The 13566-nt window shown below is 45.0% G+C and overlaps 3 protein-coding genes across 7 annotated transcripts; all 3 read right to left on the bottom strand.

Moving 5' to 3' along the window:
- Positions 1-626: 626 nt before the first annotated feature.
- LOC117185829 (aquaporin-like) lies at positions 627-13331 on the bottom strand. 2 transcript variants are annotated; one of them, XM_033391587.1, is made up of 3 exons: positions 12933-13331; positions 1009-1567; positions 627-942 (listed from the first exon to the last, which is right to left on the bottom strand). In XM_033391587.1, the coding sequence occupies exons 1-3, from the start codon at positions 13070-13072 to the stop codon at positions 721-723; spliced, it is 921 nt and encodes a 306-aa protein (XP_033247478.1). In that variant the 5' UTR covers positions 13073-13331; the 3' UTR covers positions 627-720. The 2 variants fall into 2 exon arrangements, with proteins under 2 accessions (XP_033247478.1, XP_033247479.1); XM_033391588.1 differs by lacking the exon at positions 12933-13331 and adding an exon at positions 1638-1745.
- On the bottom strand, positions 2025-3000 carry LOC108160599 (aquaporin). The gene is made up of 2 exons (XM_017294702.2): positions 2372-3000; positions 2025-2314 (listed from the first exon to the last, which is right to left on the bottom strand). The coding sequence occupies exons 1-2, from the start codon at positions 2972-2974 to the stop codon at positions 2096-2098; spliced, it is 822 nt and encodes a 273-aa protein (XP_017150191.1). The 5' UTR covers positions 2975-3000; the 3' UTR covers positions 2025-2095.
- On the bottom strand, positions 3823-11420 carry LOC108160598 (aquaporin AQPcic). Of its 4 annotated transcripts, none has more exons than XM_017294701.2 (3): positions 11315-11420; positions 4238-4787; positions 3823-4171 (listed from the first exon to the last, which is right to left on the bottom strand). In XM_017294701.2, the coding sequence occupies exons 2-3, from the start codon at positions 4766-4768 to the stop codon at positions 3953-3955; spliced, it is 750 nt and encodes a 249-aa protein (XP_017150190.1). In that variant the 5' UTR covers positions 4769-4787; positions 11315-11420; the 3' UTR covers positions 3823-3952. The 4 variants fall into 4 exon arrangements, with proteins under 4 accessions (XP_017150190.1, XP_017150189.1, XP_017150187.1 ...); XM_017294700.2 differs by having other exon boundaries at positions 11228-11319; XM_017294698.2 differs by lacking the exon at positions 11315-11420 and adding an exon at positions 5559-5658.
- Positions 13332-13566: the final 235 nt, after the last annotated feature.

Consider the following 13566-nt stretch of genomic DNA (forward strand, 5'->3'; position numbering starts at 1 on the left):
AAGAAATGTGGGCATTTATTTCCGTGGCTCAGTCCACCGAGACCCAATAATTAAAAGCTAATATAAACCCATTTTCATAACGTTTTGTCCCGCATTTTTCTGCATTTGACTTGACTAGGCCAAAGTAGCATTATGAAAACTAAAACTCGATGAACCCCATCTCGTACTACACTTAGCTAACAAAATGCTATCGCATCGCAAAAAAAACCTGGGCAAATTTCTATATTTTTTGTTGCACTAAAAGCGTACGAACGTTTGTTCCAGAAACATCAATATTTCCTCCTTCATTTTTAGCACTAACAATGATTATTTATATTACCCTCTGATAGGTATTATAAATTCAACCGATTTATACATCCCGCTCGCAAAGCTGTAAACGGTCTACTTCTGTTCCGCCCTCCACGTATGGTAGTTCCATCACTTGGAGCACGAAAAGTCCTCATATAATAAGAAGCAGTAAGAAACAGTTCGGTAGTACGGTTGTAGCTGTTGTCATATCTTTAGGCTAATTCGCAGCAATTTTTACGAGTGTTTCTATATGAATATTAACGATAAGCACGTATCAAAATAATCTCGCCATGATAAGCCAGCCATCCCACACGGAAGCCCGCGGATTTAATTTATAGTATTTATTTGTATAGTAGGGCGAGTGAGACTAAAAACTAAGCCGCTTTTAAAGCACTTATGGGATATGTTGTCTTGTAAGGGATCTCTTGCTCGCTAGGCGAACTCTAGTTCAGAGGTCCGCTTGGTGGACATGGTGGATTCCTGCTCTTCCTGTGCCTGAACCTCTCGTCGGAAAGCATACTTGTAGATGAGCGATGAGACGAGAGCTCCTGCCAGGGGACCCACCCAGTAGATCCAGTGATTCTCCCAGGCTCCGTTCCAAATGGCCGGGGCAAAAGAGCGCGCCGGATTCATGCTGGCTCCTGTGAACTGACCCTGAAAACGGAATCAACGCACACATTACCGGACTGTCCAGAGAGCAGAACTCAGCAAATTACTTACCGCAGTCAAGGAGAGGCAGGCGATGGCTAGGGCGAAACGCACTGGCACCGAGTCCTGGTTCTTGGCATTGCGCGGATCCCAGACGCCACAGCAAATGGCAATCAGGGCGCTGGTGATCAGGAACTCGATGACCACGCCCTGCAGCCCCGTCAGGCTGCTGTGGAGGGAGGTTACGCAGACGCCACTCGACGTGCTAGAGCTGTATATGGCGCTCTCTGGCATGACGGCCTTGAGCAGACCATAGCCGATGAAGGCCCCCACCATCTGCGCGACAAAGTAGGAAATGGCCATGGGCAGGGAGATCATGTTGTAGATATAGTTGGCCAACGTCACGGCGGGATTGAGATGGGCACCGCACACGCAGCCAAAGCACTGGATGCAGATCAGGACAACAAAACCGAAGTTGAGCGCACTCTGGAAGTTGGAGTTGGAGAAGAACGAATTCTGGATGCAGCCCATGCAGCCGAGGAACATCAGCATGGCTGTGGCAATTAGTTCGGCGAAGACGATGCAGATATTGTTCAACTGCCGCGGCTGAAGCAGCCAACAGGACGAGCGACTGCAAGAGAGAACAAAGAGGATGTGTCAGTCGGGATATGATGGCTATGCTGTGTTCATTCGAGTATCACCTCGTGCTTGTATTGGACATGTCTGTAAATCACCTTAACTCCAACGAGCTCCGTCGCTGACTGAGAGCTCTAGAGGTCCGCCTGATTAGACAGCACCTCAAGCGTTCAATGGGAACGAGATACTACGGGTACAAGATTAAATCTATAATCTAATCTGCATAATCTACGACATTCTACAGCAATCAAATATCAAGATTTCTAATCGCCCCAGCCCCAGCCCCATCTATTGTCAGTGCTTCTATGAAGACATTTATATACAATCCTATACTCATTGATAGCGATCTCTGGTTAAATTTTCCAGTGACGCATAAACTATATAACTACAGAGTCAGCAATCAGCTGATTCAATTGTAGTTCAATATACCCTCCCAAATGTATGCTATGGAAAACGAGTAATCCTCTTTATTGGAAGAACTTAAGATTCTAAAACTACAGCTAAGACATCGATTAACAACAAATTAGGGCAGTGCCACCTCCTCGATCACTCGAATCTTGGCATTCGAGCTCCGTAGCTCGATCACCTCGTCTCCTTTGAAGGCGAATCGGTAGATGAGGGAAGTGACAGCGCCTGCCACGAGAGGACCCACCCAATAGATCCAATGGTGCTCCCACGAATCGTTCCACACAGCAGGACCCAGGGACCTAGTGGGATTCATGCTGGCTCCTGTGAAGAGGCCCTAAAGGAGAAAAAAACCGATGATGCCATTCAAACTGCCGTCCCATACTATACTAACCGCTGTAATGATGAGACAGGACACTGTCAGACCGAAGCGCACGGGCACCGAGTCCTTGAGCTTGGCATTGCGGGGATCCCACACCGAGCAGGCAACCATCACCAGGCAACAGGTGATGAGGAACTCAATAAATACACCCTGCAGCACAGAGATGTCACTGGCCAGGACTGTCACGCAGACACCTGCCGGGTTGTCCACGCCCTTAATGGCGTTATGGGGGAGGACGGCTACCAACAGGCCGTACCCAATGAAAGCGCCCGCCACCTGAGCCACAAAATAGGCAATGGCCATACCCCAGTGGAGCACGCCGTACAGGGCGGCAGCGAGGGTAATGGCTGGATTGAGGTGTGCCCCGGACACAGAACCGTAGCACTGGATGGCTATGAGGATTGCCAGGCCGAAGGTGAGGCCGCTTTGAAAGTGCGTGTTGTTGAAGATCGGCGTCTGGACACAGCCCCAGCAGGCGATGAGTACGAACATGGCTGTGCCCACCAGCTCCCCAAAGAAGGCGGCCACTCGACTCCTGTGCTTCTGATGGAGACGCCATCGTCCGCCGGAGGGGGAGTCGAATCCGCTTGCTTGTTTTGGCTTCTGTTGCGACATGCTGACTAAACTCGACTGCCACAAACTCTTTTCTTGGCCAACTGAGTTGGCGTATTCGCGAGGCCTGTGACTTTAAATTGGCTCCAATCAATCAATATCAATTATAAAACCTTAATGCTAATTATCATATGGATATTTCCAAGTAGAGGCGCGTAGATATACTGCGCTGTTGTGTGGCCCTGTTCTGTCTGTCCGTCGCCGCCCATTCCGGACGGATCAATTAATCAAAGAGCATTTTCAGGAGGCTTTTCTGCTGTAATTATCGGCCTGACAAGCCCCACGGCGTCACTGCCTCCCTGCCTTCTGATTGGCCAGCAGCGTTTCCCGCGATTTGTCCTTAATCTTATCTCGAATCATTAAGATCTTAATCAGAGGGCGCATGTGGCGCCGAGCCTTGGACAACACACGCTTCGTAGTCTCGACTGGCACTGGGGGCGGAATGTGGGCCTCCAAATTATTAAAATATTAGCCAGTTGATTGTTGCTGAAAGTTGAACTAGTGGTAGCGGAATTAGAGACTAGAGAACTTATCTGAAGAGCAGAAAACGCGAACAGGGAGCCAAAAGCTGAAGGAAACCTGTGGTTGACAATGGTAGCGCCACAGGCCACATTCAAACACGTTCCATCAGCGAGGCAGTGCTATGGAAGAGTACTTCCGAGAGACTAGCAGGTCTTGAGGGGTTGAAACCCCAACCAGATGATGGCTTCTATAAACCGTTTTCCCTTGGGAACCTGTGAAAGCATCCCACCATCAGGAACAATCATATAGAGTTTTGATTTTCATTGAGGGGCTTGCCCTGTCAGGAAAGAAAATTACTTCCCTCCTCATCAAATTTAAAGTTATTCTGGTTCTTTAAAATAGTTGAAAAATCTCGATTTTCTTTATTATCGAAGGCCTTATATTGCATTAATATAAAATGCGGCTGTCTTAGCTTAAAGTTAAGTGTAGTTGCAATGTCTTTGGCATCCCCGTCCGCTTCTACGAGAGCTGTACGTCCTCCAGCTGGCGCAGCTTCTCGTGGCTGGTGATCTCCGCCTCCACCACCTCCCGCCGGAAGACGGCCTTGTAGGCGTAGGCGGTAACGGCGGCAGCACTGAGTGGAGCCAGCCAGTAGATCCAGTTGGAATCGAAGTGGGCGTTCCACAGGGCAGGAGCAAAGGACCTGGCCGGGTTCATGCTGGCACCGGTGAAGGGACCCTGGAAAGAAGGAAACGTTAGACTTCTTGTAGGACTGGAAGGATCAAGGTGCAAGGCGGAACTTACGGCAGCGCAGGCAAGGCAGGAAATGGCCAGACCGAAGCGAATGGCAACAGAGTCATGGAACTTGGAGTTGCGGGGATCCCAGACGCCGCAGCAGACAATCACCAGGATGGCAGTGATCACGAACTCAATGCCAAAGGCCTGAGCATGGCTAATGCTGTTGTGGGGCAAGGTCACACACAGGCCAACGCCCGCACTGAGGGTGTCCTCGGGCAGGAGAACCTTCAGCAGGCCGTAGCCAATGAAGGCGCCCAGCATCTGGGCCACAAAGTAGACAAAGGCCATGGGAAGTGTGACCAACTCGTAGATATAGGCGGCAACAGTTACCGCTGGATTGAGATGGGCGCCGGACACACAGCCGAAGCACTGGATGCAGATCATGACCGCCAGACCGAAGTTGAGAATAATCTGCAGATGGTTGTTGGGGAACAGGTCCGACTTCACGCATCCCATGCAGCCGAGGAAGATCAGCATGCCTGTGCCGATGAGCTCGGCCAGGAAGCAGCAGATTTTGTCCAGTGTCGATCCCTTCATTTTGAATACTTTCAAGCAACTGAAAATGGTAAATATATAAATCCAGGTGGAACTTCAGCCCTCTCTCGCTCGCTATCTATCTCCCTTTCCCACACTGTCTCTGGCTCTTTCAGACGGAAGCATTTCATCAATCATTTGGTATTTTACGCGTATTCTATCCTATCGTTGCATTAAGCTTTTCAATTAAAGGTAATCTCCTCCTTCATTATCTGCTTTCGATTATAGTTTTGTTTAATTGAAGTTTTCATCGAGACCTTTTCATTTGCGCCTCAGCGGGGCCCGAGTCTTGAGGGTGATTTTCCACCCCCTGAAGTGGCGGCTGCTCCTGCTCACGGCTCGATGGCATGTCATCGATTTTTCAACAATGATTTTGGACGGACACCACGAAGCTCACTTTGTCGTGTGCATAAAGAGACTGAAACTGCTGGCAGAAAGATAATCTGCTTTATACAGAGATACATGTCTCTTTTGATTGCTCATTCAGCTGTCAAAATTCGTAGATAAATTGTCAAAAAAACAACAACAAAAATGAAAAAATCAAAGCATGCCAATAACAATGGCGTTAAAACAATAACTAATCTATTTGTGGTTGTTATCAGGGGGTGCCACTCGAAAGGTAGACTGGAGTTCGTTCAGATCCAAGAGATCCGATAATAAATTAAGCGAATTTTGTTAACTGTGCCAATACGAGTAATTCACTAAGATTTCTCTCACAATAATTGGTTTTAGAATATTTATTTTGAGATTAAAGGGAGGGGGGATTGGTTCTTCAAGTGTCTCAGATATTTACCGATCCCAACACTCGCGAGTCATTGTGGTCACTTGTCTGATTTTTAAAATCTCAACAAAAAGTGAGTATATTTTATCTATTTATTTTCAAAGATGGTTCCGTTCGACGACCGTTCTGAAGCGAGTGAAAATTTACAAAGCGACAGCGGGACTGTCAATGTCGATCTGAAGTGTTGGAGTAGCCATAGACAAATATTTATATCTGTATCTATATAACATTGCGTAAATCAAAAGCCCATTTTTAGCCACTGCTAACACTCACACCACACCACACCACACCACACCGCCATGGGCTGCTTCTGTGTGTGTGGAAATTAGCAGATCCTACTCGGGAGAGCATAAAAAAATCAAGTATCCAGAATTTATGAGCATCTTAAGTGCTCACTCGGCTCTCTTTCTCTCTCTATAATCGCTATAGTCTCTGGAGCACTGCATATCTCTCCCGCTCCCTGTATCTCTGCCATCTTAATTTTATACAATGTGGAAACAATAATATAATATGGATATAAGAATGGGGCAATCGAGTCTGGGAACTGCAGATTGATAACGGATTGGAGTGGAAGGTGGATGGTGGAAGGTGGCGAGGGCGAGTGGAGCACGGAGTGACCAGAGTGATCAATTACCATGTCAGGGGCCTTTCATCGTATCAATTGCAGCCTACAACGCACAATTGTTGGAATTGCAGTTGCAATTGCGTGGCCCCACAATCACTACGCAATGTGGCAAACAAATCACAGCTGAATCACAGCCGCCTGTCGATCAAATTGCACGCAATTTACTCTTAACTGTCTCAATAGCAATTGAAATAGCAATAAAATGAACTCGAAATAAATATGTCGAAAACAAATCTATTGCATAAGCGTGTCATGATAACCCCCGCTGATCTCTAGCAAGTGGAATATTTTCCATCTTTTTTGGTTTATGGCACTTCCAGAACTTTTATAGCCGCAGTTAACCCCTCATTAACCTCGCCCAACATTGGAGTCTCCATTTCCTTGGAATACTCGTATTTGCAATTGCAGAACCTGCACCCGTGGAGAAAACGGCAGAAAACCATTGGCCTGTGGCCAAGAGTAATTGTTTGGCCAACTCATTGACAGAAGGCCAAGGACGAGGGAGGGATAGTGTGGTGCGTGTGGCGCAAGAGCGACACGTTTTGGCACAGGCTGAGAGAGAGAAATGTCAAAACAATAAACACGCGATGCGATGGAGGAAAGAAAAGTTTATAAATAAATCAAACGGATCTGATCTCCATCTCCACATCGAATGTTAATAGTTTAATTACCACCTGTGTGCCCGTGCCATTCGCATATACAATATTTACATATTTCTCTTAGCTTTTACGATCTTCGTGTTAATCTTAGACCATGCACAGAAGGATCACGTATCGTTCATGAGATCGCGGCATGTGTCACGATTCGGTTCGGTTTGGGCTGCCGCAGGGCTCTAATTGATGATAATATTAGGACAAAGCCAATGAAATTATTTATTATTTATTAAATGTTATTTTCAGTGTTCAGCTAAGTGACGGAACGTGCCTGGGGGTACGGGGTTCTAAGCGGCATTCAGCGGGAGGCGATGGGGAAGCGAGAAAGATGATCGATCAATCGATCTGCTGCGGAAGTTGATTCCGTTAATTAGCCAAGAAGACTGGCAGAGCTTTTGCAGTAGCTTTCTCTGGAATAGCTTTGATCGGCAGCTTTAAGCTTCAAAAAGTTTGCACTTCAGGAAGCAGAGCTTTCTTATCATTCCATTCTATCCCCTGACAAATGATAATTATCATAATGAGCTTTCATCTGGTCCCCTTATCACAGCTTTTCCAGCTTTTTTCTATCAACCCATATCAAAGTTGAGCCAGAAGCTCGCCATAAAAATGTGTGCTGTTAAACTGAAGAACCACTAATCAAATCGCAGCTGATAAGCGCTGCGCTCCTGCGATTATTGCCGATATTTGCCGAATGCTTAAGAAGTGATTTTTAGCAATGGGCCCTAAACTTTTGATGGCTATAACTATCAATGCCCCTGTGTGTCATCAGGACAGGTAGTATATTCAAGGTGCTGATAAGGGACGGCTGTCGGATGGCAGTGCTGGCGCGGGTGGGCTAGGGACAAGTGTTGGGCCCTATCAGTACCCGTCAAAAAATCGAATTAGTTGACAAACAGTTTAATTTGGCCATAATTGGGCCGACACCGTCAGTCCAAATCGGATTTACTCGTCAGACTTTTGACATTGCACCGCTTCTATGAGTGTTCCAAAGTCCGATAATGATTGGGTTACGACTTAATGAAGCGCATCTATACTTAAAGACATATGTGCTATGTTTGTCTATGTAGTATAGATACGCCTATCGCACTCTGATAGCCGCCTGTTTCCAGGCATCGTCTTGGAAATAATTAAGCTCATTATACTATGCACGGGCGGCAGCTTTAGTTGACATCTCCCTTCCCCGACACCTTCCAGTTCCATTGATCTTGAGCCCCCCGCGACACCCCACACATCTCTTCGAACTCACCTCCTAAAACTAAGACTCTTATCTTTCCGGCTTATCAATGGAATCGCAACTGCTGACGTTGCTCTTCTTCTTTGTTGCTTCTATTACGCAACATCTTAAAGGTATCAGCCGGTGAAAACCGCCGTCCCAATGCTAACAGGCTTTAAAGGCAACAAATTTATGGGTGTGTACTACCATACTATATGGCTAGTGATAAAAGAGTTCCCGAAAAAAGTGATCCAAGTGGCGGGGTCTACAGCCGAAAACACCTCGCTTGACGTTTCGTGGAGCAAGTTCTAGGTCCCAAGGAAAATCATGTGCTGTGCTGACATACAACGTGGCTAAAATTAGTTTACGACAGATCTCCGTTTATCAACCGTCTGAAGGCTGTACTCGGGCAGCTTATTTTTTGGACAAACCAGGCTTTATGTCTTTATGGAAAGAGTTACAGCACAAATCGTTAAGTGGTTACAACTTGCATGAATGGGCAGTGCAGTGCATTACCCCTTCGTGTTATCTTTGTGCTATATGGAGTAAAATTCATCATTGACCTAGGTTCTTACTTTCTTTGTGGACTGTCAATGAATGGGAAATTTATGGTCCGATTCGGTTTTTAATCAAGAAGTTCATATAACTTACTTTTCCGCCCCGCCTTCTATTTATATAGAGGACCGTGCACGCTTTTATAAATGCAGCTCATCTGATACTAGTCAACAGTAAACCAGAAGAGAAGTGTGTGTGGGGCGATAAGACCTGACACAAATAGCAAAAGCCAGCCTATAAATTATGCAACGAAAAGTGTGCAAAGAATTTCAAGCGTATCGCGGAGCAGTAATCAGCCAGGGGAGGCAGAGGCAGAGATACTTGAATTGGAACTATACTTTGATCAATGACGGCTGAGACCTGATTGATAACCCATGATCACTAGGAGCATTCATTATCAGCTCGAGGCGAGAATTGAGAATCAAACTAACTATTTTCCACTCCCTTCTAGGGAAAAGTGGGTTCTGTTATGGTTTGCCAAGCACAAATTGAATCTTAGCAATGCCATTGTGTGGGATTGAATGACATCAACCAACTGTGAAAAATCTCAGAGATGATATTAAAACTACCTTGGATAAACAGAATGAATAGATAGATATAACCATATTTGGCACTCCTGACTGGCCCAATTTGTGCCCTAGAATATGTTCCGTGTGAAACCTGTTGGTCGATCATATGATGAAGCTATATTTATCCCAAATCAGATTAATAGAGTCACTAACTCCGGCTGGGGAACACGCGACGTGGTGGATTGATGGGATTGGTTTGTCAAATTTGATTAGCGGTGATTATCGGGCAACCCGTGATTGAATTCGCCTAACCAAAGATGTGATGGGATAGTGTTTAATCAAAGGCATGTGCTAGCTTATGTAAGGCTCAATTTCTCTGAGGTTTTCATTCATTGCAGAGCGGAGGATGCTGTATAACTGATCTCAGCTGCTGGACCAAACGAAACACTTTATCGCTACCCTGACCTTGGGCCCGAGCCAAGAAACCGAAATAATTCTGTTTTTGATTTGAATCTGGTTTCGTTTTTTTTTTTTTGCTTGTTTTTTCGTGGGAGTACGTTTGTTTTTTGTTTTTAAGTCTGTAGATAAAGCTTGGGGCGAAAATTACTTATACACACTGTATATATTAAACGCCAGATATTTGAAGTATTTTCGAGTGTTTACCCAGCAAATGTGCGCTTAAAGTCTCAGAAAATTATCAATGGAAAAGGTTAGTGCGGGGACAATGCAAAAATCGTATGATCCAAGTCCCAAAAAACTAAGTTGGCAACATGCATACCACTGAGTGTCTGGTCTGGTCTGTTTACTTATCAGGCATTTTTATTTTATAGAATCAAGTGACCCCGGCAATCGTGTTGCCATACTTATTTTCAATGATAATTTTGATAAGACTTCCCACACGAGCCGCCTTCTAATTAGTATACAAAAACAACACAGTTTCTTGGGCACTCCGTACCCGTACCCGTACATTCCACTGAACTGAACTGAACGAGTATAAAGTATAAAAAAATGAACGTGTATAAATACCCGCAAAGTAGAACAGCAGCCTACACAGTCGGGTATGGTGTGTAGAAATGTTTTCCAAAAACCAAAAAGACTTGGCATAATTCTTTATAAATAAACATTCTCCGGTATGGGGATTGTTTCGCTCAAGGCGAGCATCTCGATTATTGTCTCGAAAGTGTGTTTTATGAATGTCAAATGAGGAACGGAACCAAATCTTTTGAGAATATCATGCTGCTCTCTGTTGGGCAGAATATAAAGCTAATGGCCATTCGACGTTAGAGTTCCTAGTGGGTTCTCCCTCTAATTACAGAGTCTGCCTCTTGCGCAATTGTGGGATCGATTGACGATTGCTTTTCCACGTGCTGCAGGCTTGCTTCTATCATGTGCATTGTGGGCTTTAAATGCTAAATAATGCACATAATTATAAGTCAATAATGCGGTTGGTAGTTGATAAACAACAATATTAACAAATGTGCAAGCAATGTGCTTAGGTGTTTTCAATTGCTTCCCAACAGTTTCATCACTATTCAAGGCACTCAGCCATGAGGTGAGAGTGGAGTGTGAATGAAGCCTAATCAAGTCCGAGCTGAATCCACAAAAAGTACCCAAAATTCGAAATGGAAAGTTGGGCAGACCAGACCACTGTTCAATATTTGAATAGATTTACATCTCAAATCCAAAACACACACACACAGGTAGTCCCAACATACTCTTGTCCGTTAAATTAAGTTAAATATAAATTGTATAGTATATATTATAGAGCAGATAAATAAGTATATGAATATAAAAAAAAAATAAAAAAAATATAAAAAAAAAACACACTTCTTCGTTATCTCGGAGATACAAATTTCAAAAATTTCCATTTACAACTGAATGCTGGGCTTAAAATACAGCAAACGTATCGCCGTATCGTCATTTACCCAGGAAGCAGTCCGAAAAAAGTTTAAGTCAAGCGCGCGAATTTCGAAACGCGTTATGCCATAAAAACACACTTGTCGCTGTCAATGCACTGCCAAACCTTTTTATATCAAAAATATCTGTAGCAGCTGCGTGACTGCGGTGGCTTTCCTTACTCTTTTATGTTAATTAGTAAGCTTAAGACAAGTTTGCTAATTATTTACCGTCTCGCACTAAAACTGACACACACTATCTCGCAGAATCACTCGCAGATACAAGACGCACTGGGCTACACGCAGAATAGAACTAACCTGCGCTATGTTCGATTCGATCGTTTGTTTGCTATTGAACGCCAGGGCCTGGGGCTCTTCGAATACGAGGCGAGATCGACTGTGAATGAACGCCAAGTCTGCGGCGGCGTCTGCGTTGGCTTCGCTTCAGCTTCGGTGAACACCACGGCGTATGCTTGCTAGAAGCCGCGCGCAGTGCTGTTGGTAAAAGTTTTGTGCTTATCAGCATCGCCGTCGGCGTCAGCGCTAGCGTCAGCTTCAGCTTTTAGCTTTCAGCTTTAGGTTTTGTTGGCGCTAGGGATGGGAGCTTTCAGAGCGATAGTAATAATATACTTTGGGCATTAAATCTGGCATTTAATATATGCAAACATTTGTTTTGTTTAAAATAAAGTCTCTCACAGTCCGAGCGAAGCGGAGAGTATTGCAAGCAGTTCAAAGCAGCAAACACTAAACAGAACAAATAAGCAGTGCTATTACACGTTTACACGATATTCAGTATTTGGATGCAGATTTCAGGCTAAGTGAAAGAAAAACAAGACAGTGATGCGTATTTAACAACCATTAAACTTAATTATCAGAGCAATTAAGAGCACGGCGTTAAAAATGGTGACTAAAGTGACGCCAAGTACACGATAATTAGTGTCCCTATATACACCAGCAAAGCTCAAGCGGCATGCCATGCCCCTTTTTGATAAGAACCAATCGGCTGGAGACAGAGAGAGAGGAGAGGGCTTTTTAGACTTACCTTGAAGACTCCTCCGATTGGAAAACTTACCCAAAGATTCCATAATGACGACGGGGGGCTTTTTGGGGGAATATTTTGATTGAAGTCATTTCAGATAACACTTCACAACACACTAACACGTCACGACACTGTTCAGGCATGGGAAAACTTTATCGGAAGGCGGCTTTCCATGACGCTTCCGCCGTCAGGCATCCATTGGGCCTTGACTTTGTTATCTCTTCGCACCGAATGCTTTTGCTTAAGCATATACGTATGACGCGCGCCGTATGAGATATGCACTCAATGATTTGCATAGACGATCGGTCGGCAAATTATTTGAAGTTTGTTAATAAATTATAGACACCAAAGATGCCATCGATTGAGGTAGAAGCAATTTAACTCAGTCAATTAATAAATAAGCTCAATGAAATCCTCGGTTCGGGCCAGCGCCAACCCAAGCGAAGCGAATAAGTGTTGGATTGGATAGATTGATAAGTTTTATGGATTTGCAGAGTGATCCATAAAGCCCAGTCCAAATCGCAATCACTTCGGGTTCGGTTCGCGTTTGCGTTTGCGTTGGGGTTCGGGTTCGGATTTATTGCCACAATACTCGGACTGTATATATGAATGTATATTTTCGTCTGGCGCACAGCTCGTTAACCGGCTCGAGGCGTCAAACTGGTTAAAGCCGAAGACTGAATGTAAATAAGCAAATAGGCAAGGCAACATACATTCAGCTTGTTCAGCTGCAGTACACTTCTTGATTCGCGCGCTCTTTCTGCGCTCTTGGCTCTTGCGTATATCCAAAAATACATTTCTGCACGAAAAAACTTATTCACGTGACGTATACGCAACGTGGCACCGAATGTGGGTCAAATAAAATTAAAAGAAATACATTTTGGCAGTAGCTCGCACCTTTTTGTCTTTGGCTTTGCACTGGATGGCATGGCCATGGCTCCTCCTGCACCTGCTCCGACGACTCCCGTCTTCTGCTGATGATTGAGAATTGCAGCAATTGTGGGCAATGCCTGCTGCGGCTGTTGTTGCACAGACATTCCTTACACTTTTACTTTTATTGTATTGTACTCGAATTTGATATGTAAATTGTGCAGGCACTTGACAGACTTCACTGGTCACTGCGTGTCGCGCTGCGTATCGGACTCTCGACTCTCGGACGGTGTATTTGTATCTGTATGAGCAGCTTCTGCTTCTGTTTCCGTATCGTATCTGCATGCGTTGCACTGCGTCGTGTTTGAGTTTTGCCTTCGAGTTCGCAGCTAAACCGTTGCGAACGACTGACTGACAGAGAGTAACCGTTGTCGCCGTTTAACAAACCACGGAACACAACACCCATCAAATATCGCGAATGGCACAAGGCAGGCAGGCAGGCAGGCGAGCCATAAAAACCAACGAAAACAATATGTGCTGTTATACAAGAGCCGATCAGAAAGGGTATATACCATGCGGACTCATTTTGTTAAAGGGCTGGCTCTAAGTGCCGTTCCAACGGTTGGGTTACGCCAGATCTAACCCAGTAATACATATATCA

This window comes from Drosophila miranda, chromosome 3, assembly GCF_003369915.1.
Source record: "Drosophila miranda strain MSH22 chromosome 3, D.miranda_PacBio2.1, whole genome shotgun sequence".
Lineage (NCBI taxonomy): Eukaryota > Metazoa > Arthropoda > Insecta > Diptera > Drosophilidae > Drosophila > Drosophila miranda.